At 53.6% G+C, this 24,196-nt stretch overlaps 2 protein-coding genes across 4 annotated transcripts; both read left to right on the top strand.

Annotated features, from left to right (window-relative positions):
• The first annotated feature begins 95 nt into the window (after positions 1-95).
• Positions 96-10,651, top strand: PHTF1 (putative homeodomain transcription factor 1). Of its 3 annotated transcripts, XM_063177815.1 has the most exons (18): positions 96-230; positions 295-351; positions 436-505; positions 1,104-1,262; positions 1,600-1,759; positions 2,044-2,169; positions 2,966-3,125; positions 3,964-4,146; positions 4,227-4,304; positions 5,539-5,748; positions 6,074-6,202; positions 6,627-6,899; positions 7,437-7,568; positions 7,689-7,775; positions 7,883-8,038; positions 8,422-8,517; positions 9,072-9,197; positions 9,537-10,651. In XM_063177815.1, the coding sequence occupies exons 1-18, from the start codon at positions 192-194 to the stop codon at positions 9,555-9,557; spliced, it is 2,262 nt and encodes a 753-aa protein (XP_063033885.1). In that variant the 5' UTR covers positions 96-191; the 3' UTR covers positions 9,558-10,651. The 3 variants fall into 3 exon arrangements, with proteins under 3 accessions (XP_063033885.1, XP_063033884.1, XP_063033886.1); XM_063177814.1 differs by having other exon boundaries at positions 295-505; XM_063177816.1 differs by lacking the exons at positions 96-230; positions 295-351; positions 436-505; positions 1,104-1,262; positions 1,600-1,759 and having other exon boundaries at positions 3,981-4,146.
• A 1,233-nt stretch (positions 10,652-11,884) lies between these two features.
• Positions 11,885-23,450, top strand: TBC1D22B (TBC1 domain family member 22B). Its single transcript, XM_063177858.1, has 13 exons — positions 11,885-11,975; positions 15,581-15,637; positions 16,547-16,863; positions 17,666-17,845; positions 18,296-18,366; positions 18,734-18,862; positions 19,238-19,303; positions 20,144-20,258; positions 20,703-20,809; positions 21,144-21,219; positions 21,496-21,623; positions 21,843-21,938; positions 22,401-23,450. Exons 1-13 carry the CDS (start codon positions 11,920-11,922, stop codon positions 22,527-22,529), a joined length of 1,527 nt encoding a protein of 508 aa, XP_063033928.1. The 5' UTR covers positions 11,885-11,919; the 3' UTR covers positions 22,530-23,450.
• Positions 23,451-24,196: the final 746 nt, after the last annotated feature.

Here is a 24,196-nt window from a genome sequence, read left to right as displayed (position 1 = left end):
CGGCTTGTGGGGGGGGGGGTCGGGGCGGCGCTCGGCGCTCGGCTGGCGCTGCCTGGGTGGGTGGGGAGGGGGGGCGGCAGGCGGAGCCAGTCGAGCGCCGGGCGGTTTCCAGGGTAACGGGAGCGGGGTCGGTGCCGGTACCGGGGTCTGTACCGGGCCAGTGTCGGGGCCGCGCCGCTCCCGCCGCTCCCATGGCCTGTCACGATGCCATTTCATGGTACCAGAAGAAGGTGAGTGCGGCGCGGGGCGGGCTGGCGCGGGCCCGGCCGTGCCCTCAGCCTCCTCTCCCCTCAGATCGGGGCCTACGACCAGCAGATATGGGAGAAGGCCGTGGAGCAGACCCAGATGAAGGTACCGGTACCGGCGGCGGGGAGGGGGGGAGCGGGCCCCGCGCCCCTCGCCGCCGCTAACTCGGCCCCGTGTTCCGCCCCGCAGGGCTTCAAGAACAAGCCGAAGAAAAAGGGGCACATCCAGCCCGACCTGATCGACGTGGATCTGATCAGCGGTGAGCGGTGCTGGCTCTGTTCGCTCCCCTCGGGGACAGGGGTGGCACCAGGGAGCGCCTGCAGCTGGGTCAGAGCAGGGTTAGAGGGGATATCAGGAAAGGTTCCTCCCCCAGAGGGTGCTGGCACTACCCGGGCTCCGCCGGGAATGGGCACGGCCCCCAGGCTGCCAGAGCTGCAGGAGAACACGCCCAGGGATGCCCAGGGTGGGATTGCTGGGGGTCTGTGCAGAGACTTGGCCATCCCTGTGGGTCCCTTCCAGCTCAGGACATTCCCTGGTTCTGCAGGTGCACCCCAGCTTTGTGCAGCGTGGGGGAAGCAGAGCCTGCCCGTGGGCACTGAAACTCTGAGAGCAGAGCAGGAGCAGCCCGGGGTGGCTCTGCAGGAGGGGCTGGGTGGGCAGGGAAGGGTCAGGGGCAGAGCTCTGAGAGAACACAAGGAGCTGCTGGGACTGTGTCACTTTGAACGGTGCCCAAAACTGGGCTGCTGCCACCCCCTGCTCAGCCCTGTGCAGGGCTGGGGCTGCCCAAAGGGGAACTCCAGCAAGGCAGCTCTTGTGATTCACAGTTAATGATGGCTCGTGTCCCCTTTAATTCCAAGGCTCTACCTTTGCCAAAGCCAAGCCCGAAATTCCCTGGACATCTCTGACGAGGAAGGGAATTGTGAGAGTGGTGTTTTTCCCCTTGTTCAGCCAGTGGTGGATACAGGTCACTTCCCAGCGCATTTTTATGTGGCTCTTGGTGCTCTACGTTATGCAAGGTGAGGGAACAGGCTGTGCCATAAGCCTTCTCCTGCAAGGAATGTGACATCAAAGAATGTTTGGATGTGACTCCTGGGGAAATGGGTTAGGGGTGGGCCTGGCAGTGCTGGGGGAGGGGTTGGACTCAGAGGGTTTAGCCAAGCTTAGTGAGTCTGTGATTTTGTAGTCCATAATCTAAAGTGTGAGGATCTTGTCTGGAACCTGCTTAATGTGCATTTCACGGCGTGTGGCACTAGCAATTGCAGAAATTAAATAATAATACAACAAAGCTGAGTAAAAACAAATAGTTGAGACAGACTCTCTAATTGTTGCCTTGGTGCCATTCCCCCTTTGCAGTCGTAGCAGTGGTGCTGTACTTCATGGTGCCTGCTGTGAGTGCCAGTGAGGTGATGGGACCGCTGTGCCTTATGCTGCTGCTGGGGACAGTGCACTGCCAGATCGTGTCCACGCAGGTGAACAGAGCTGCAGGCAGCAACGGGCTCAGCCGGCGCCGCAGGTCAGCACCAGCAGAGGGCCCTGGGTGGGGTCACAGCTGGGGCTGGGTCCAGCTTTCCTCCCTCAGGCTGCTGCAGCAAAGATTCCCTCCAGGTTTTGTCCCTTGTGCCTTTCCCCCTGACGTGCTGGGGGTATAGGCAGAATTTTTGTATCAGGAAGTCAGTATTCTGCATAGCTTCAAAAAAATGGAATCCAAAAAGCTGCTCAAATCTCATTCAGATCTTTTTAAAAAGTCCTTAAAGTAGCTTCTTACACCAACTTCACTCTCCTTGTCTTAAAACCCAGGAAGTTACGCAAGGCTGTGGGTGTGGATGGGAACAGTTGGTGCTCTCCTGACAGAGCCAGCAAGGAGGAGCAGTCTGGCTCTGCAGCTCTGCTGACCAATCTATCCAGTCTGCTCTTCCAGAGGAGGTATGTGGTCCCTGCTGGGTTTGTGCTGCTCATGACACTGGGAGCAGTTTGGTACCTGGGGAATGAAGGCACAGCCTGTGCTGTCACTGACATCCCCACAGCCTGCCAGTCTTTAAAACTTTCATGCTAATGTGGGAAGCTGATTCCTCAGGAATATTTAGTATGTCCTTATTAGATCATATAAAATTAGCCTGTATAAAATTAGATCATGTGAAACCAAGTGTTGGATGAGCTGCAGAATGTGGTGGAGTTTATTTTTATTTATCAGATAAGTGACCTTGTTTGAGTGAGTGCTCAGATTATATTGCTGTTTTAGGTGATTTCCAAAAGCAATTGTGCCTTCTGGTTTGGACAGTGTCTCACTTTGGCATCTTCCTTCTCTAAAAGTAACTCAAGGAAAAGGAGGAGAGATTGTATGGGATAATATTTCATTGTTTTCTCCTGTTTTCCCAGGTGAATTTCCTGGTGAGTTTCCAACTCACAGGTACTTTCTCTTCATGAGGACTTTTTGTCTTGTGAATTGCTTTTATTTTTTGTAAAATAAAATAATGAAAATTTTCCCCTTGATTTAAAAGTTTTAGAATACTATTAGAGTTACAAAAGACATGTTGAGTGAGGGTGAAGCAGATATAAATCTTTTTAACATACTGAGCACACAAAGCCTCTCAGCCAAAGAAAATTATTTATCCCTTAGGTATCTTGTTTGATGCTGCACCTGTGACAAGGGAAGACCAGATTGTTTTACCCCAAAGAGTTTTTCCCTGACAAAAGCATTTAATTGTATTTTGTCTCCTAGGAATAGAAGAGTAAAGCTGGTAGCTGAGAAATGGACTGAGACAGAAAGTGCTGTGAGTGCTACGGGTGATGGCATCAAAGCCAGACAGGCCAGATCTGAGCACAGGCTGCTGCACTCCAAAGAGAAAAGTAAACTTTCTGATGGGGAGAGGAGCCATCAGGTACTGCCAGGGGAGATCCTCTGAAATCACACTTTCAGTGTGTTCTTTGTGTGCCAGAAGTGGGTGGGTATTTAACTGGATGGTTTGGTCTAATACAAGATATTCCCTCCTTCTGCTCATGTTTGCCTGCATTAACCTAGAAACCCCTTTCTGCCTCTCACTGAACAGCTGAAAAGGTGCTGTACTTTCTTTCCATCATCAAGAATAGAATTCCAGAGTAGTTTGGGTTGGAAGGAGTCTTAAAGCTCATTCCACCCCCTGCCATGGGTAGGGACACCTTCCACCTTCCCTCCTTGAGGAAAGAGAAGGAGCTAAAGCATTGTGACCTCTGTTGAAAGCTTTGAAACATAAAGATTTTGGGAATTACTCTTGAGTTTCCTCTGGGCCAGTGGTGTGTCCAGTTGAAGAACTTGGATTCTGTCATACTGTGCCATCCCACCTCCTCTCTGTGAAGCATTTTGGACAGGGGCAGAGCTCAGTGTAGGGGCACAGCCCAGGATTTTGGGTTTGTTACCCCCCAGCTCGTAGATACATCTGGGATTAAGCTGCTGGTAAGGCACAGCCAAGAGCTGCTGCAGCTGCTGCATCCTCCTCTTGCTGCCCTTTCCCCAGCTCCAAATCCACCCACCCAAAATTCTCTCTCATTACCTCTGGGACAAGACAAGAGCAGGGGAATGAGTTAAAACCTGAAGTCTCTGGTGCCAGCAGAGTTCTGATTCTGTGGGGATCCTGTGCTGCCTCTGCAGGCATTGAGGGCTGTGCCAGGGGGCAGCTCTGCCCCTGAGCCTTTGATGGGGCTCAGGCTGGCCCTTGGTGTGGCCTTGGCTGTGCATTTCAGGAGGATGGCACCAACAGGGACGGTGTTTCTGACGAGCTGTCGAGCGAGGAGGACGCTGAGGATGCCGAGGCCGCGGCACAGCGGCTCCTGCTGCGCCCCAGCATGGAGGGGGCTTCCAGTGACAACAGCTACGAGGAGAAGAGGAGGAGGCCTCTGGTTTCTCTCAACCAGGCTGTCTCACAGGTACCCAGCTGGGATTAGTGCTGTTCTGCACACTTTGTTTTGCTGTGGATAATGAGGTGGGTTTCCTTTGGTCTTGGCAGGTCAAGCAAGCCCTGAAAGCTGCCAGAGACTCTGACAGTGTTGTGGAGTCTGAGCTGGAATCCACATTGTACAGGCAGGTATGGATGCAAAGTCAGGAGAGGGAGCTTTCCCAGGCCTGGCAGGGGTCACAGAACCAGAGGAAGGGGTTGGCTGGAAGGGACCTTAAAGCTCATCTCATTCCAACCCCCTCCATCAGAGCAGACAGTTATGAAATGGTTGTGCTTCAGAATCCTCAGGTGCTTCAGAATCCTCTCTTCCATCCCTGCTGCTTGGCAGCCTTGTAAACCTTCACAGTGTTCACATTGTGCTGCTTTGTTAAACAAAGCGCACACAAACAAACAAACAAATAACTCTGCTGGCAGCAAAGGACAGTCCAGGCTGTCTCTAATTGCTCCTGCAATTGCTGCAATTGCTCTTGTGGTTGGGAGGCAGTGCTGTGCTTGCAGCTTTTAAGCTAATAAATTTTGATTTTAAAATCACAGACTATCCTGACTTGGAAGTGACCCATAAGGATCAGGTCCAACTCCTGTAATGAAGGAATAAATCTATTCTGTGAGAATATACTCAGTCACTTCATTACTTTGGTTTTACCTGAAAACAAAATATAAATATGTTAATATCAAGTTATAAATATGGAGATATATAAATTAATACAAAATATAAATAAAATATTAAAACAGATTATGCAAAACACATTAAAAAGGACATTTTTGCATTAAAATGAGTATGTCAGTTTTTATTTTGCAGGTTGGGAATGGATGTAGGGAACTAATGGGCTCTGTGTGGTATTTATATTATATATATTATATAATTATATTATATTATATTATATTATATTATATTATATTATATTATATAATTATATTATATTATATTATATTATATTATATTATATTATATTATATTATATATAAAATTATATACATATTATAATTTTACATTTATCTATATCTATACCTATATCTATATATCTAGATAGATAGATAGATAGATAGATAGATATAGATGGATGGATGGATGGATGGATGGATGGATGGATAGATAGATAGATAGATAGATAGATAGATAGATAGATAGATAGATAGATAGATAGATAGATAGATGGATGGATGGATGGATGGATAGATAGATAGATATGTCTGCATTTCTGGTATAGAAATGCTTTTTCCCCAAACATTGTCTTAAACCATTTCCACCGTGTGGGTGCAACTGGGAGCACTCACAGCTGGGGTAGAAGAGGATGATGAGGAGGATGAGGGGGGTTGCTGGCTGTACAAAGCAGCTGGGGCTGTGCCCTGTGCCGTGCTGCAGGACCCCAGGGCGTGCCTGAGCGTGGCGCCGCGGAGCTGCGGCGGGAGCCGGCGGGACTCGGAGAGCACCCGGCAGGACTCGGAGACCGAGGACATGCTGTGGGACGATCTCCTGCACGGCCCCGAGTGCCGCTCCTCGGGCACCAGCGACAGCGAGGAGCGCTCCCGCAGGGACTCCCGCAGGGACCCCAAGGAGGACGTGTTCCAGCAGGTGGGTGATGTCCATCCAGGAGCTGGGGGTGCTTTTCCTCGTCCCCATCTTCCCAAACATGAGTGGCACACGGGGATGCTGTTGGTGTAAGGTGAGCAGCCTGGGTGAAGCCAGTCACGCTGGAAATCTGAAATTGTATCAGTGATTCATGATCGATGAATCTATCTCTCTATCCCTCCCCTCTTCAGGGCTGCTTATCCCAAAACAAAATACTCAACCCAAAATGGAATTTCCCCCTCAATCCAAATGTGTTCTAGGCAAAGGTGTTACTTACAGCAGGACAGAAAGAGCTGAGCCAGCTTTTGCACTCCTCTCTCTTTTCTAGAACCATCTGTTTTGGCTGCAGAACACCAGCCCAGCGTCTGCCAAAGTGAGTGCTCTGATCTGGGAAGGGAATGACTGCAAGAAGGTGGACATGTCTGTGCTGGAGATCAGTGGCATTATCATGACCAGGGTAAGGGGGCTGTGTGGCATTGCAGCCTCTCCCTCACACTTCAGGAAACAACCACCAAAACCCCTGGAAATAGCTACACATACAAATATTAGGGGCAGTGTGAAACTCATCCCTCTCCACCTTCAAAGATGGTTGTCCCACGTGTTCTTACTGAAAAATTGTCTAACCCTCAATTTAGGAGGTCTCTTGAAGACTGCCAAGTGCTGATTATCACTGATTGTCTCTGCAGGGTGCTGAAAGTGGGGGGTTGATTATTTGGCTGATTGGTTTTGGGTTTGGACTGAAATGATGGGATTATTTTAGTCTCTGTTCTGTGAAGGGAAGGGGAACTGACTGCTTGTCTGAATTGGTGCTACCACAACAACAGGCCTTTTCCCTGGTGCAAACCCCAGGTAATCACCCCTTTTTTATTCCTGCTTGCCAGGTTAATGCCCACCAGCAAGGAGTGGGGTATCAAATGCTGGGAAACGTCATCACCATCGGATTGGCCTTCCTGCCATTCCTCTACAGACTGTTCCGCACAGATAACCTGGAGCAGCTCTGCTCCATCTCTCTTATGGAGCTTCTGCACATCTTCTGTGGAGCCCCTGTCAGCACCCCTGTGCTCATCCTGGCTGCCATCAACTTCTTGGAAAGGCTGTGCTTGACCTGGATGTTTTTCTTCATGATGTGTGTTGCTGAGAGAACCTACAAGCAGGTGGGTTTGAAGGTGCTGGTGCCTTTCAGGAACCTGGAGAGCAGGAATAAAAATGGGATGAGGACCTTAAAGCTCATCTCACCCCAGCCCTTGCCAAGGTCAGGGAGGGGAGTCTGGGAAGGTTCTTATTGATCAGTCACAAATTATACCAATCAATACCATTCCTGGCTCCTCTGTTCCCCCCTTACCTGTCCCCAGGGTCTTACTGTGTCCCCTCTCTGCTGCCCAGAGCAGCTGTGGCTGCCCCATCCCTGGAAGTCTTCAAGGCCAGGTTGGACAGGGCTTGGAGCAACTTGGGAGAGTGGAAGGTGTCCCTGCCTGTGGCAAGGGCTAGAAAGGGATGAGCTTTAAGGTACCTCCCAATACAAACAATACAAACCAGTCTGGAATTCTGTGGAAACAACTGCTGCTACAGAGGTTGAGCACCCAGGTCTCATGCTGAGCTTCCCCAGTGACCCTTTTTGCCAGGTGCCCCTGAGAATCCCAAGCAGTCTGTTCTGTTTTACACTAATTTATGGTTCTGGTTTTACCTTGCAGAGGTTTTTGTTTGCCAAGCTCTTCAGTCACATCACATCTGCTCGGAAAGCCAGGAAATATGAAATCCCTCACTTCAGGCTCAAGAAGGTGGAGAACATCAAGATCTGGTTATCCCTTCGCTCCTACCTGAAGGTGAGTCCTGATCTGGGGTTTGGTTATTGCAGAGGGGATGACAGTGACAATGCCAGCTGTTTGTGGTGAGTTTTGCCTGCACACCACACCCAGCCCTGACCCTGTTCCTTGTTCCTGCAGAGACGAGGCCCCCAGAGGTCTGTGGATGTTGTGGTGTCCTCAGTCTTTTTACTGGCCCTTTCAATTGCTTTTATCTGCTGTGCCCAGGTGAGATTTTAACCTTTGTGGTTTATGAGGGAGCAAGGGCAGTGTTTGTGCACCAAGAACATGCACTTACTCAGTGACATTTGGTGCTTTGTTTTCTCCCCACACAGGTTCTTAAGGGCCACAAAACCTTTCTGAGTGCAGCTTACAACTGGGAGTTCCTGATGTGGGAGGCAGCACTGCTCCTCTTCCTGCTACGTCTGGCATCTCTGGGCTCTGAGACCAACAAGAAATACAGCAACATTTCCATCCTGCTCACTGAGCAGGTAATTCCCTTCAGCTTGTTCTCCCCTGGGCTTTGTGCTTTGTTTGGATATAATTCTTGTATTTCAAACCAGCTTAAATACTGGAATCAAAGTTTAAAATGTAGGGATCAATCCTTGTGTTGGCCAGAAAGCAACGAAGCACTGGTCAGCATGGGGGGGATGAGCTGGTCCTGTTGGGCCAGACTCAAACTCCAAAGTTTGGATTATTTTGGTCTCTGGATTAATGTTTGTTTAACCAAAACAATTGGAAGAGATTGATGTTATCAGTGCTAAATTCACTATCTCAGGAGTGACAGCAGACTGCAAAATTGGCTCCAATTTAGTTAGGAACCATTTGGGGCTGGTGCTGGAATATCAACCCTGGCCTGTGGTGTCTGTCACAGATAAACCTGTACCTGAAGATGGAGAAGAAGCCAAACAAGAAGGAGCAGCTGTCTCTGGTGAACAATGTGCTGAAACTGTCCACAAAGCTGCTGAAGGTGAGAGGCTCTGCCTGGATGTTTGGGTTTCTGGCAGCAGAAAGGAGTTATGGCAGTGCATGGGGCCTTGCCCTGCCCTTGGCTCTCTGAGTTAGTGCTCACAGAGGGGATTTTTCAGTGCTGCTGCAGCTGTGACAGGAGAGGGAGCAGCACAAGGCCAGTGTGGGTAGTTAGTGCTGGGAACTCCTGATGAGCAGTGGTTTAGCTGAGAGGAGAGGCTGGGGTGAGCACAGCTTCTCCTCACTGCTCCAGTCTCATTTTCCTGCAGCAGCTCTGATGCTCCTCAGTGCCAGCAGCAGGGAGGGGTTTGGGAAGGAGTGAGCAGAGTCTGGGAGTCCCCACATTGGGCTGGGTGATTCTACAGCTCTTGGACAGCTGGGGTTGCTGCAGAACCTTTGGATTCAGTAGGAGATGTCTCTGGAACACTTGAAATTCAATCTAAGAAAGGACACAGAGGCAGCCCAGTCTGTGGGAGTGCCAATGCTAAGCTAAAAGTCAGAGGATGAATTGTCTGTACTGGGGAGTGCTAATGGAGCCTTGTCCTGTCCCTGCAGGAGCTGGATAGTCCATTCAGGCTGTATGGACTGACCATGAACCCACTGATCTACAACATCACACGGGTTGTCATCCTCTCTGCTGTCTCAGGAGTGATCAGTGACCTGCTGGGATTCAACATCAGAGTGAGTGTCCCTGTCCCAGGCAGCAGGACAGCTCTGGGGACACCTCTGGGGTCACAGCCCTGAGAGAACCTGGCTTTGCACTGGGAACCAGACCCCAGAACCTGCTGGGTGTGTCCCCACCTCCCTGGGCCAGGTTTGGGGGGAAGGACAGGGCTCACTTCAGTTTCAGTTCCTGCAGGTGAAGCTGTGAGGATCCAGGGTTCCTCCCTTTATCCTCCTGTGGCTCACCCTGAAACTGGAGCTCACTGAGCAGAGCAGGATGGGCAGGACACACAGAATGTTACTTGGAGGTGAAACCATTCCTGTTAGACCCAAACTCCCTTTCTTGTCTCTTTGCAGTTATGGAAAATTAAACCATGAACTGGCAGAACATCAACCCTGGGCATCTCCACCAGCCACCAGAGAAGAGAACCAGCAGAAAGAAGAAAACTGACAGAAATCTGTAATTCCAGTCTTTAAACAGATTCCCAGTGTGTGCATCAGAAGTTTTCTTTCTGCTTTACTGCTCTACAAGACCCAGAGTGAACTGGTCTCATCAGTGGTGCCATCCCATGGCATGCACAGAAAAACTGGATTGGTGGGGCCGAATGCTGCTGGCAGCTGGCACTGAACCAGCAGGAGCTGTGTGGGACATCAGACACCAAAGCCATACAAGAGCTGCAGTGGGGGACACCAGTGGCTGTGCCTGGGGCCATGGTTCTGTAAAACCTGGGCCTGGGCTCGTGGCAAGGAGGGACTGAGCCCTCCTGGCCCAGTCAGCCTTGCTGGGGCTGCGCTGGAATGTTCCAGGTTGGGAATGTTTGCTGCACTGAGCTGGCTGTGCTGAAGAGCTTTTCTGAGCTGAAAGCTCTGTGTGCTCAAGGCTTTGCCTCCCTCCTGAAGCACCCCAGGATGCACCAGGTGAATTCCCCTTGCCTGCTGCCCATCCAGCAGCACCAAACCCTGTGGGGGCTTGTGCTGCCCAGAAATCATTGAGGACAGTGGGTACAGGAGAAAAACCTCTCAACACACACTACAGGCAAAGGGTTCATGAGCTGGAGAACGCTTTGCCACATCTGTGTCCTGGAATACTCAGCTCCATCCTGTCCTGCTCCATGGTGGGAGCAGCTGGGGAGGAATTCTGGGGGGAAAAACCAGCTTTGACAAAGACTTCCTCAGGTTCATGTTCAGAAAGGTCATGGAGAGCTGGAAACCATTTGAAGGCTTCTGTAACATTTCCTTCACTGGCTCCAATGGCTTCTATTTATTAGTAGTGAAAAGAGCAAAAACTGAGGAATTCTCATTCCTTCACAGGAGGGTGAAATGGCAGAAGAATTTTTGGTAGTAAATTGTTTACAGCTATTTTATGTGCAAGGAGAAGTTGTGAGATGTGAAAGGAGGTGACATTTTTATATAGCAAAATGTGCAAATAAACCTGCAGGACAAGCACTTCATCATTGCCAACGGTTTCTACAGCACCTGATGATTTTTATACCATATTTTAAACATGTTACTGGAATGGAGGGTCAAGGAAACATCCAATAATAAATTAGATTTGTTTTCCAGAACAGCAGCATGTTTGTGGGTAAAACCTGGCTCACAGCCCTGAAAGGCAACCAAGAGCCTGGGTTAGTGCAGAACATGAACTGGAGTTGGGTTTTAAGATCTGTGTAGAAATAAAGAGTGATTTGCAGGTGTGTCCCCAGTCAGAAGCTCAGGAGCCTGAGTGAAGTGCTGTGCAATGGGTAAATATTTACAGCCAGCACATCCATCCAATGTGGGGCAGTCCAGGGCCACGTGGATGCAGGGAGCTCAGAGGAAGCTTTAGGGAGGGGAAATCCCACCCTGACTTGTGGTTCAGGTTTTCACTCTTCCAATTACATTCTATTTTATACATGTATTTGTGTTTGTTTTTCATTTATTTTTGCTCTTTTTTTGCAGTTCTATGTGCTGCAGGTGTTTGGTATTTGCTATAGGGTGGCAGTAGGAAAATATTTTATCCCCTAATTTGCATATACAATAGAATATTTGCATAATTACTCATTAATAATTATTCTTCAGTGCTCCATATGGGAGTAAGTGGGGTGGAGAATAATAGTAATAATATGAGAGGTGTTACTCCAACCCGGAGCACTATTTATGGGCTTTATGTACTATCAATAAAAAGAAGACAAATAGTAGCGTCTGGTGCAGAAAATGCCACGCTGCCTGGAGGCAATTTTTAATTTATTTAATTCTAAAAGTCCGAACAGTTCCTGTGTCAGACCGAAGCAGCCAGTTCACCGGACCTAAAACGCCCCACGACAGACGAGCAGGATCCAGGGCGGGGCTGAAACCGCGCCGCGAATTCCCTGGAAAAGCAGAAATCCCAAAATCCCAGAAAATGTCATTCATTCAGCACCCCCCCCGGCAGGAGCCGGGTGGTGCCGCCCAGCGTCCCCCCCGCGCCCTCATGGTATCTCCCGCCCCTCCAGCGTTGCAGGCGCCGCCCCCGACAATGTCACGGCCGTGCCCACCTGCGATTGGCGGGTCCGCGACGCCTCGCGCGCAGCGGCCAATGGCGGCGCTGGGCCCGCCCGGAGCCAAGATGGCGGCGCCGCGGGCTGCGGGCGGGCGGGCCTGAGGCGGCTGCGGGGGCCGCGCCTTGCTCCGCGCCCCGCGCCGCGCCGGGGGCCGGCCGGCCGGGGGTCCCCGCTCCCCGCCCGGGGCTGGCCGGCCCGCCGCGCCCGCCCCGCCCTCCGCCATGGCGGCCGAGAGCGGCAGGCAGTTCTGGAAGCGGAGCGCCAAGCTGCCCGGCAGGTGAGCCCCGGGAAGGGGTGCGAGGGCCGCGCCTCCCGCGCTCCGGCGGGGAAGGGGCGGTGACCCGGCCGGGATCGGGGCTGAGGGCACCCCGGTGAGGCTCGGGGGTACCCGCAGGATCTGTCCCGGCCGCGGGGCTGAGCTGGCTGGGGTTCCTCCCTGCAATAGGGGGTGCCGGGGCCCCCCAGGCTGCGGGACGGGGATTTTGCTGTGGAAGGTTCGGTGTGAGGGGCACAAGGGCAGGGTCAGAGCTGCTCCCTCACCTGTGGGACCAGGCGGGCGCTGTGGGGGCTGCGGGGACCCCTGTGTGCCCCATGGCGGGCAGGGTGAGGGATCGGGGTGCCACGGAGGCCTCTTGGGGCTGTGCTCAGAGCCGGGGTTGGGCCGTGTTCCTTTCCACAGAAACTGAGAAATCTCATCCTTCCCAAGTCCTGAGAGGCGTCGCCTTGGCTGGCAGCAGCCCTGTCCCAGAGGGGTGTCCCTGCCGAGGCATGGAGCCCCCATTCCCCTCTCTGTGTGGGATGTCGCTCCTGCTCGAGGGGAAGGACTGTGGGGGCTCTGCTCGTACCTCCCCTGCCTCGGTTCCTCCGGCTGTGATGCCCTGGTTCCTCTCAGGGATGGTAGAGACAAGTGAAATGTGTGATGGACATGGTGTTTAGGAAGAAGAGGCTGGTGCTGATGAAGGAGAGGCTCCCTACACCGCCTTGGGAGCAAGGCTGACATGGAAAAGGGCATCAGCCTCTCTCTGGAGGCTTCTCAAGTGCTTTTCCTGCCTGCTGCTCCTCACTTCTGCTCTCATTTGCCTTATCTGAACCCTGCCCTTTGCCTCATGGGCTATGGGTGCAGTCTGAAATGCTTAGTTGGTTTTAAATCCTGCTGGGCCAGTTAAATATCTCTTTCTAAAGTGTTTTCACTCATGTGCTTGTCACTGTGCAGCTCCTTCAGGTTGGCTGGACAATCCCTGTCTGTGTGAGCAGAGGAAGAGCAGGGAGCTCTCTGTTGCTCCTCTGCTGCCCCTGTGGGAGGACACTCCTGTGCTTTCCCTGGGTTATTTCCCAGCTGCTCCTGCCTCTTACCCGAAGGTGTCAGCCCTGCTCTCAGCTGGAGGTCATGGACAGCACCTCTCTTCTCCTTTTGGTGATTTCTGAGCTTTTCCTTGGAGGCCCAGACCAGGTGAACCGGTCTGGCAGCCGGGCCTGCCCCAGCCGCTGTGCAGGGGGAAGGTTTTGGCAGAGCTCTGCCCTTCTCCTGCCTGGCAGGTATCCTGCACAGGAGCCTTGTTCCTCCCCAGTGCTGCCTGGTTCCAGGGACAGGCACCCACAGCTCCTCAGCCTGACCCCAGGCTGGAGGTGGGATGTCCTGCACCCATGGTCACCAGGCACCAACCTCCCTTTCTGCTTTTGGTCTGAGCTTTGAGAGACCCTCCTGTGCAGATTCTTGGCTCTGTCCTTTCTTTCCCCTGACAATCTGGCAGAGAGAGGCTTTGTAGGGACTTGGATACTGTGTTAGCTTCCTTTTCCATGACACTCTGTGCGTTTGGTCACTTAGCTGTATTAGCTTTTATTTGCTAATAAAGTTTAATAGCCTTTGGTCCCTGTAGATTTAGGGTGGATTTTAGGTAAATGCTGTTGTGTTTTTCCAGTGCTGTCTTGTGGTTTTTTTGCACTGGCAATTCTCTGCCTGGTAATTTTCTAGGGATGTGTTGGCTGAGTGCTCTGGCATGTTGTCCTCTGTGGTGTGTTGTTTATTCCCTGCTCTTTAGAGAGATGGGCAGCCAGGGTCTGCTGGGGTTATCGAAATGCTGTTTTTAAAGGGGAGGAACAGCCTTAAATGTGTTGTGTGTCCAGAGGGGCAGTGCTGTTTCATGGCTCTGCTCTGCTGCAGGGTCAATAACCCACACCCTGTGATGGTCCTGGAGGTGTCACACAGGGAGCACAGCCATTGTCCCTCACACCATTGGTCACTGAGCGTCCAGGGAACAGGAAATGCCTGTCCCAAGGAGATTAAACTGGGACAGAACTGGGGACTCATCCAGTCAGGCTGGGAGCACAGCTTGAGGTTCTTGTTGGGGAGTGTCTGGCTTGTGAGACTTCAGAAAGAGCTGTGTGTGGGTGGGACCCTCTGCCATTGTATCAAACACTGATTCAGAACCCCAGGAAAGAGTTTCCTCCCTCCCCCAGCACTGGCTGCTCTCCCCTCCTCTCCTTCACTGGTCTTGTGAGCTCCAGGCCTTCCACTGAACCAGAGTAGTTCCCCTGACAGGCAGGAGGAGCCTTGGCTGGGTATCCTGGGACTCTGAGCTTGGTTCTGGGCATGGGAGAGGCTCTGCTGGCTCCTGTCCTGCCACAGTCACTGGGAAGCAGTGCTGACCTGGAGGCCTTGTTCTTCTCACTCCCCATCATCTCTTTGCTATGTCCACCCATGGAGGTGCCTCTGCTGAATTGCAGCCCTGACTTGCAGGTGCTCATTGCTCATCACACTCTGTCCTGGGCTTAGTCCTCGATGGATGAACCCAGGGAGGACTCCAGCCACGAGGGACAGCCCCTGCAGTGCTGAGCCCACCCTGGCTGGGCTGTTCCCCCCGATCTCTCTGTGCTCTGGTTGTTTCCAGCTCTCCCCTGGCTCTCTGCATCTCTCCCCTGCCAGCTGGACCTGTTGCTTTTGCATCCTCAGCTTGTTCCCAGCTGCAGCAGGCTGCCATCCCTCCCCTCCATGGCTGGGCCTGCTGCTTTTACTGCTGGGCACCATCTGCAGCTCCTGGAAACCAGGCCAGCTCTATTGACCCAAGAGAAGCCTGTTCCTTGTGTGCCAGCTCTGAAAGGGCCTTTGTCTGTGCCATGGCATTGCAGAACTTGTTTTCCAGAGGTTGTTTCCCAGGGTGGCGTGGCTGTGAGTAGTTCCTCCAATGCAGGTGATAAGTCAGGATCCCTGTCTCACCTCCAGAGGCTGTAAGAACAGCCATGAGCATGGTTTTAGTAGCTCCTCTCTGAGGTGATGCTGCCCTTGTAGAGCCTGGAGCCCTCAGGCTCCTTGTCCCATGAGTCCCTAGGAAGCAGGGACCAAGATGTGGTGACTCATTTCAGGCCACATAGGAAGTAATTGATTAAACCAGGATTTGGACTGAAGTCAAACCACGTATTGTTACCAGGAATTCCTTCTCCGTGGCATTGGCTGTGATCCTGAGAGCCAGCATGGGCTTCAAAGCCTCGAGTGCATTTATGGAGGAGCGCCAGTGTCACTGCCTGGGGTCCTTCCCTGCCCCACAGGGCCTGGGAGGGTGAGCTCCCCAAACTGGAGAAGAGAACAAATGGACATGTGGAGTGAGCTGGTGGTGCAGGAAGGAGCAGAGCTCAAATCCCAGCTCAGGCTGGACCAGGCCTAAGAGTTTAAACAAGGCTTCTCTTTGCTACTGCAAAGAACAAATCTTCATCTGCATGTGGCACTATGGATCTAAGGCTTGTAACCTAGAAGGTTTTTGAAGCTGCTTTTGGGCTTCTGTTCAGCTCCTGATAGCAGGCAGGAAGCATGACCTCAGTTTAGGCTGAGATTATTTGCAGGACCTCTTTTTACAGCATCTTGGATTTTTTCTTTCCCCCTTCCTGCAGCATTCAGCCTGTCTATGGGGCACAGCATCCTCCACTGGACTCCCGGCTCACCAAGAAGTAAGTGTGTGTCTCCTGGAGCTGCAGCCAGCAGGCCTGGCAGCTCTGCAGTGCCTGGAGGTCTCCAGCATCCCTGGCACTGTGATACTGCAACAGAGGAGGACAGCAGTGCAAGGGGTGTGGTGCTGCCTTGAGCTCCGTGAAAGCTTGCAGGGAGAGCTTATCTGCTGCTGCCCTTGATGGCCAGAAATCCATACAGTAACACCCACATCAAAGGAAACAGATTTCTTTTAGCAGTGTCTGATCCTTCTGCTCCTCTTGGGAGCTGGAGGAATTAAGGAAAGGGAGGTAAAGCTGCCCAGCAGCTTCAAGGCTCTGGAGAGCTGCAGCAGGAAAAGGCAGAATTCCTGGTCTGAACTGCCTCCTTGTCCCTGGCCCGTGCTGGGTAGTGGGGAAAGTTCCCTGCTGCAGGTGGTGGACTTTGTCTCCTGTAGCTAAAGAGTAAATTCCTTCTGTGCCTGAGGAAAGACCCAGGCTGCTCTGGGAACAACTGCAGCTGTTTTGGGAGTGCCCATGGAAGGAGACCTGCTCGGGGTGGCTCTGACATGCCTCTCTCCAGGCTGTAAGACCTTTTTTGGGTGTTAATCTTCCTGTTTTGTGTAGGGTGGGGGAAGGCAGAGCTGGAGGAATTGTACCTGTCTCCCGTTCGCCCTTCTGAGCCAGGCAGGCTGGCACCTGTCCAGCTGTGTGCTGCCACTGTGGCCTCAGAGACTGCTGTGACAGCAGCCTGTGACAGCCACTGCTGAGAGCAGGCAGCCCAGAGAGACTGAACATCTTCCCTGGGTCTGGGAGGAGGAACAGGGAACCTGGGAAAAGGGATTGGCTGATGGGAGCGAGGGCGTGGGGAAAGGAAAGGGGAAAGGAAAAAGGATCCCACAGCAGGGCTCTGATCCTGCTCTCTGCTCACAGCTTCATCAAGGACCGCTCCAAGGCCGGGCTGCCCATGAAGAGCAAGAAGGCCTCCAGCTTCCACGAGTTTGCCCGCAGCACCAGCGACGCCTGGGACATCGGCGATGACGAAGATGAGGACTTCTCCTCCTCCTCCTCCTCGTCCTCTTTGCAAACTCTGAACTCTAAAGTGGCCAAGGCCACGGCAGCGCAGGTTCTGGAGAACCACAGCAAGCTGCGGGCCAAGCCCGAGCGGTGCCAGCCGGCCCTCGGGGACCTGCCCACCAACTGCAAGGTCATCAAGTCCAGCAGCGAGGCCCAGCTCTCCAGGAGCTCTGGTAAGAACCATCCTCAGGAGCAGCCTCCTGCTCCAGTGCTCTCTTGCTTGGCCACTGAGCTCAACTGCTCATTGCTACTCCCAGTGTGGGCAAGAGGCTGTGACACAGCCCGTAAGCACAACAGAAGCTTTTTCTTCCTTTTGGTATCCTGTACTCCAAGGAGACACTTTCAAAGGCCTGGCTTTAATGCTTGTGTCCTCAGCTGCTCAGTGTCTGCCCCAGAGTATTCCATGTTCTGGGTGCTAAGTCAGTGTTGAGATCTGTTAAGTTTTTGCTGGGACTTGCTCACTGTTTGCTTCCCAGTGCTTTGGTGTGCTGCTCTTAGCAAAGGTGTCAGTGAGGTCGTGTTGACACAGGGAATTGGGCAGCAGCAGCCCCTGCTCACTGCCTTGCCTGCCTGTGCAGTGCGAGCACCTCAGGAGGTGGCACTGGCAGCCCGTCAGCTCCTCTCTCTGCACTGGCAATCTGCTTGGTTGGTGTTTGGATCTGGTGAACAGAGCAGATCTAAATGTTAGTTCTGCATTGTCTCCTGTGTCCTACCCACGTGTGGAGAGAAGTCTGATCCACTTGCAGCCAGGTGTTTGGATGCAGGAGGAAGGAAGGGAGGCAGAAATGGGGGGAAGTGGTGGAAGAGGCTCCACAGATGCCTGTGAATTGCTGATCCATTGGAGTGGGCCAGCAGTGCTGTTCTGAGGGATAGAAGGGTGAAATCTGCAGTGTCTGACAGTGGCTGTGGGGTGAGCTGGGGTTGGGGAGGTGGCACCTCCGTGCCCAGCTCAGTGCAGCCTCTGGTCCTTGCTAGAGGAGTCCTGTGTGCGGAGCCCCCTGCAGAAGCAGCAGTCCCTGCCCCTCCGGCCCGTCATTCCCCTCGTGGCTCGGATCTCTGACCAAAACGCCTCCGGGGCTCCCCCTATGACCGTGCGGGAGAAAACGCGCCTGGAGAAGTTCCGGCAGCTCCTCTCCAGCCACAACACCGACCTGGGTGAGTGGGGCACGCTGAGGGTGGGCAGGGCAGGGCAGAATGGCTGCTGCCTGCATCAGGTCTGCTTCAGGTGGACGCAATCACTGCCTGCAGTTGTACCAGATGGGTGTTTGCAGGAGTCGCCCTGCTGGCAGATGGTGATGTCCTGCAGCCCCTCCCTGTCTGTCCCTAATCATTCTCCATCTTGCACATGATGGTTGGGATCACTGGGGGCTGTCTCTGCATGAGAACTGAGGTCCTGGCACATTGGTGACCCCGAGCTGGGCTGAAATCACCTCTGCTCCCCTTGCAGCAGACCCACATCCCCAGTCATTGCTAGTGTGGGAGCCTTCCTGGAGGCTCATTGTCTCCAGAGCCTGCAGGAGCAGACTGGGCTTTCCTCTCCTTCTAGGTGTAGTGGTGCTGGACGTGCCTAGGATCTAATCCAGTGCCACCACTGTCCGTTTGCAGATGAGCTGAGGAAGTGCAGCTGGCCCGGTGTGCCCCGAGAGGTGCGGCCTGTGACGTGGAGACTGCTGTCAGTGAGTACCAGAGCCTGGCAGGGCTGTGCCACCCCTCGGGGACAGTGCTCCTGCCCTGCCTGTGTCCCACAGCTTTGCTTGTGTGTTCAGTGCCCAGCCTCCAGGTGAGCTGTAGGGGTTTGGTCAGGGGGTGCCATTGCTGCATCCTCTGGAGCTCAGAGCCCAGGCTGGTGTGGGCACTGCCTGCTTCACTCCCTTTAGATGAAGCTGGGTTACTCCAAGCTCAGGGGCTAGGAAGGCCAAATTCCATCAAAGCTCTTTCCCCAGCTCCTGAGCTGTGTGCCTGGTGTTGGGGCACAGCTGGCAGGGTTTCAGGGTGCTGAGGAGGGAGAGGAGGCTGTGCCCTGAGCTGAGTTCTCCCAATCAGGGTTACCTCCCCGCCAACTCGGAGCGCCGCAAGCTGACCCTGCAGAGGAAGAGGGAGGAGTACTTCGGCTTCATCCAGCAGTACTACGACTCCCGCAACGAGGAGCACCACCAGGACACCTACAGACAGGTGGGAGCCTCCTCCTGCCCTCCTGCTTGGGGACAGCCCTGTCCTCCCTCCTGCTGCTGCTTGTCCCCATGGGGTCATGCCAGGACTTGCTCTGGCTGTAGACAGGAGGAGTCTTCTCTCTGGGGAAAAGGCTCCATGGTTCTGTCCTAAATTGATCTAACTTAGGAAAATTTCAGCTCTGAACTACCTGCCTGCACCTAAGCAGAGCAGACTGCAGATGATTTTCTCAGTGCAGCTGACATCTGTAGCCCTCACTGTGCCTGTCAGCTCTTGCCTGCGGGAGCACTCATGGTGGATTCCCCTCTGTTAACCCGTGACAAGTTACTGTGCCCCTGGAAAGCACAGCTGGTGTGTGTAACCCCCCTTCTTTTCCAGATCCACATTGACATTCCAAGGACCAACCCACTCATTCCCCTCTTCCAGCAGCCCCTCGTGCAGGAGGTAAGGGGGGGGTGAAGCTCCAGCCCTGCACTGCCATGGGGTGTGTGTGTGGAGTGGGGCCAGCACTGCTCCTAGGGAGTTAACTCTGTGGGGAAACTTCCCTGCCTGACAGCTCCTGATGCAAATACCTCCTGGAACTGTCTGGTCTTGTCCCACGTTTCTGAAAGATATCAAACTTGGAGCTTGGGTGTTAGGAGATGATCTCTGCTTTGGCAAGATGTAGCCAAGAGCTGGTAAAAAACCTGAAGCTTTTGAGACAAATTGAAGGCATTTGAACCAGAACACAGGATAGTTCTGTTTTGCTTCAAAACCTCTCTTATGGGAGCAAGCTGGGCAGGGATGGGTTCAAGAGGTGGCCAGGAGGTGTGGGCACCTGTCCTCTCTGGAAACAGGCTCAGTGTGTCTGTGTGGTGTGTCAGAGCATGATGTCCAGGGGGTTGGGGCAGTCTGGGAATGTTGGTAGCTGTGAGGGAGGCTGCCCTGTTGGGAAGTATCCTGCTCTGTGGTGATACCTCATATTCCCACCTAATGTTCAGCCAAGGAGGCTGCTCTGCCCTGTCCTGTGGACATTAAGCTGTCTGGGTATTGAACAGTTGAGTCTGCATTTCTTCAGGCAGAGGTTTTGATGAGGAGCCTGGACTGCCTTGGCTGGCCTGCCTGTGGGACCTGTGCATGACACAGAGTCTCTCCTAGGGCTTCTATGCTTCTAACATTACCTTACTGCTACAGAAAAGCCTGTCAGTGCATGCTCTGCACTCCCTGAGCTCAGCAGTTATGCTTTTCTGCCTTCCCTTGGTGCATGGCTAATGCAGGTTCCTGCTTTCCCTGGTTCTTCCCCAGATTTTTGAGAGAATCCTGTTTATCTGGGCCATTCGCCACCCAGCCAGCGGCTATGTGCAGGGCATCAATGACCTGGTCACCCCCTTCTTTGTTGTGTTCCTCTCTGAGCACGTTGGTAAGTGACAATTGCTGCTCTGAGCACTCCTGACTGGGATTTGAAGTGGTGTGAAATGCTGGCATGAGGAGAACTTGCTCTGCTGAAGAAGAGGATGATGTGCTCTTCCTTCAGAGTGCTGGGCCTGGCTGGAGTAGTATTTTCACCTCTTGCTGTATCTCTGCTCCCTGGCTGCTTGCCAGGATTTCTGAGCCTCTGAAATTGGAAATGGGCCAGCTTAGCCCTGTTATTTGATCTGGTGTAGTGGTGTGACAGCAGCGTGGTGGGTGCTCGCTCTCCTTCCAGGGAGAAAAGGGAGGGAACTGCTGGGTCAGCCAAGCCAGGAGGGCCAGACGTGTATCTCCTACCTTGGAGAGTGTTGCAGTGCCTCCTGCAAAGCTTTGGCCTGATAGAGCCCCACCATGTCCCCCATCTCCCTGATGCTCTTCCCTCTCTGTTTTGCAGAGGAGGATGTGGAAAACTTTGATGTGACAAACCTGTCCCAGGATGTGTTACGGAGCATCGAGGCTGACAGCTTTTGGTGCATGAGCAAGCTGCTGGATGGGATTCAGGTGAGCCTCTGGGGCCACAGGAATTCCTGTGTTTGTCTCCTCTCCCTGGCTGGGTGAGTGTTCTGCATGCTGCAGCATTTAGGGAGGTTTTGCTCCTTCAGTGACTTTAGTTTCTCCACTGAATCTGTTAATCTGTGAAATCCTGGGGAGGTGGGTGCTGTGGCTGCCCAGATGGGCCCATCCTGACCAGGAACTCACAGCAGGCACAGTCCTGGTGCTCAAGAGCCCAGGCTCCTTGGCTCATGATAATCTCATCCCAACTGTCCAGCTGCTGATCTGGGTTTGGTCATTTCTAGCTGTTGTTCAAGCTGCTGACTCAGAGCCTCTCTCACAGGACAATTACACCTTTGCACAGCCAGGGATCCAGAAGAAGGTGAAAGCCCTGGAGGAGCTGGTCAGCCGGATCGATGGTAGGTGACACGGGAGTCTGGTCAGCTTTGTCACAGCAGAGGGAGAGGCCTCCTTTGGGACAGCTCTCGGGGCAGGGGTGGACACTTCCTACAACACTCATGGAACCAGAGCAGGGCAGGGTCAGCCAGAATCCCCCTGGTGACAGCACAGGGTGGGGAGAGAAGGAATTTGGGAGAAAAAAGGTCTCAGGCTGAAAGTGTGTGAAAGGCACTGTGCTGTGAGCAGGAGCTGGGGCACTGTGAGCCCAGGTGTGTAAGTGAAATGTGCTGTTTCAGAGCAGGTACATAATCACTTTAGGAAGTACGAGGTCGAGTACCTGCAGTTTGCCTTTCGCTGGATGAACAACCTGCTGATGAGGGAGCTGCCCCTGCGCTGCACCATCCGCCTCTGGGACACCTACCAGGTATGCAGGCTCCCCTGAGCTCCCTGCTGCCCTGGCACTGGCACTGGTGGCCCTGTCCCCTCAGGCACAGAGCTCTCCTGGCACCAGCTGAGGGAAACAAAGCTGAGTGGCCCAGGATGTTCACAGCCAGCTGGGTGATGGGTGGCCCAGTAGGCTATCTGTGTCTGGGGGTTGTTCTCCAGCTGAGCTGCAGTTCACCCAGAGTTTTGCTGTCCACAGTCAGAGCCAGAAGGATTCTCCCATTTCCACCTGTACGTCTGTGCTGCCTTCTTGATCAAGTGGCGGAAGGAGATCCTGGATGAGGAAGACTTCCAAGTAAGACCCTGAGGTTGGGGGTGAATCCCTGGGAAAGTAGAGGGGAGGGAATTGCTGTGGTTGGGAGCCCCGTGTGGACATAGACAGCTGTCAGAGTTGGCTCCAAGATCATCTGGTCTCAGGAGCTTTGCCTGGAAGTAACTTTAGCCTTGGTGATAAGGACAGAGAACGGAGCTGTTGGAGGGTTCAAACATCCCATTCCAGCTCTGATCCCAGTTTGCCCTCCTGTGTCCAGCTGTAACCCTGTAACAGCACCCTTATTCCAAGTGGCTTGGGGTGCTTCACTGGTTCAGACCTAGACCCAAACACATCTTGATGTTGTCCCTGAGCCTTTCAGACCTGCATGTGTGGTGAGCAAAAGTTCCTGAGCGCTGCTGCCACTGCTCAGGCCAGCCCCGAGCCTGCACTGGATCTGTGCTCTGCCTTCAGCCTCTCCAAACTCAGCATCTTCCCCTCTTGCAGGGCCTTTTGATGTTGCTACAGAACCTGCCCACGATACACTGGGGTAACGAAGAGATTGGGCTGCTGCTGGCTGAAGCCTACAGACTCAAGTACATGTTTGCAGATGCCCCAAACCATTACCGCCGATAGGAGCCCACACTGGCTCCTCTCTGCCGTGCCCGCCCCTCGTCCTGGCCCGATCTGATCACTGTGGCATTTTTGTCATCCCAACTCCTCGGACACTCCGGCCAGCAGCTGCTCTTTGCTGTACAAAGCTCACCTGAACTCGTCTTAACTCTGAACGTGTGCCTGTCTGCCACTCCACGCGCCTGGATGTGCCATTTTGAGGACTCTCAGTATTTCACTCCGTGCTGGTGGCTCACGCCAGGAAGGGAGGCTGCGAGGGGCTGAGAGAGAACATGGGGGAAGCTTTACAGAGAAACTGAGCCAGAGACCAAGCCCTCCTGTGCTCTCCACTCCCTGTCCTGGGCTTGTCTGGCTGGGACCACGTCAGCTTTGCTGCCTCCCGTTGCCCTGCACCACCTGCCCCATCTGCTCCCTCCTCTCTTCTGCCACCGTTTGCGCCAAGTCCCAGATGAAAATGCCTTATCAGAGACCTGCCTGGCCGCAGAATCCTTCCCCACCAGGGTGCCAGGGCAAGAAGTTTCTCTCAGGGCCTCCCTTCGCTCCGAGGGGCCAGAGACCCCCCCCAAGCACTTTGTGGGTTCACAAGAGAGTCCCTCGTGCCTGCCCTCCCTCCTCGTGTCCATCCTCTTGGCCTACCTCTCCCCAGGGCAGGCACGGCGGGGCCACGAGCACTCCATCCCCACACACCTGCAGTGACGTGTGCCAGCCTGGTGAACTCTTGGTCGCTGATGTTCTGTGAGTACACAGATGTTCTGTGAGTACAGCCCCATGCAGCTGTGGGGAAGGCACAGAGGGGGTGCTGGTAGGGGAGCAACATCTCTCAAAAACCTCCTGACAAGGTCCCCACTCCTCCGAGGCGTTCTGTGTATATTGTGTTCTTGTGTATATGGGTCAAAGATGTACAATATATGTCTTTTCTTTGTAGCAGATTTTATATTTATAACATGAACCCCTCGTTCTCCCCATCCTCTCCACGCCTGAGAAGGATGCCTGGCTGTGGTGCTGCAGGGTTTTGAACCCCTCTGCAGTGCTGGCTCTGCCCATGGTGTGACAAAAACACATCTCAGGGCTGGGGCAGTGGAGTTGTGGGAGCTCCCAGCAGAAGCAGGGGAGAGCTGCTGGAGCCCCAGGGGCTGCAGGGCTGGCAGCGCCAGGGCAGTGCCAGGGCTGCACTGCAGGGAGGAGCAGCCCTGGAAGCAGCAGTGGCTGTGCCCAGCAGCCAGGGCAGCTCTCCCTGCTGTGCCCACAGCCTCCCTGGGGCAGGCCCTGCTGTGGGTGCTGTTACCTCCAGCAGCTGGGGATGCTTCCAGCGCCATTCCCTGTGCTGGGCTGGATCTGGGAGGGCCTGAGGGGACACATCTGGGCCACCCTGGGCTTCTCCCAGCACTCCTGCTGGGCCCCAGGGCTTTCCTGGCAGGGCTGGAGCCTCCCAGGCCTCCACCTTCCCTTTCTGTTCCCAGGGGGAAAAGCAGCAGCAGGCAGTGAGGCCCGGGCCAGGCATGAGACAGGCAGAACCTTGTTGCCAATAAAACTCCAACCAGTATCTCAAGAAATCACTTTCCTAAGGTGGACTTGTTTTTCTCAGGCAGTTGGCCTTTGTTTGTATGTGCCTTTTGTTGTTTTTCTCTGAGACAACAGAGGTCCTTAGTTTAACATCAACTAAAAAGAGG

Source organism: Melospiza melodia, chromosome 28 (assembly GCF_035770615.1).
Source record: "Melospiza melodia melodia isolate bMelMel2 chromosome 28, bMelMel2.pri, whole genome shotgun sequence".
NCBI lineage: Eukaryota > Metazoa > Chordata > Aves > Passeriformes > Passerellidae > Melospiza > Melospiza melodia.
This window is presented reverse-complemented; position numbering and strand designations above follow the sequence as displayed.

Bases quoted from the DNA above. Each gene is read 5' to 3' on its own strand.
- PHTF1 (XM_063177814.1), top strand. From the start codon at position 192: ATGGCCTGTCACGATGCCATTTCATGGTACCAGAAGAAG. The intron at 1,263-1,599 runs GTGAGGGAACAG...CCCCCTTTGCAG, and splicing joins GGTGCTCTACGTTATGCAAG to TCGTAGCAGTGGTGCTGTAC. The intron at 1,760-2,043 runs GTCAGCACCAGC...CTTAAAACCCAG, and splicing joins GGGCTCAGCCGGCGCCGCAG to GAAGTTACGCAAGGCTGTGG.
- TBC1D22B (XM_063177858.1), top strand. From the start codon at position 11,920: ATGGCGGCCGAGAGCGGCAGGCAGTTCTGGAAGCGGAGCGCCAAGCTG. The intron at 18,863-19,237 runs GTGGGAGCCTCC...CTTCTTTTCCAG, and splicing joins ACCAGGACACCTACAGACAG to ATCCACATTGACATTCCAAG. The intron at 20,810-21,143 runs GTGAGCCTCTGG...CCTCTCTCACAG, and splicing joins AGCTGCTGGATGGGATTCAG to GACAATTACACCTTTGCACA.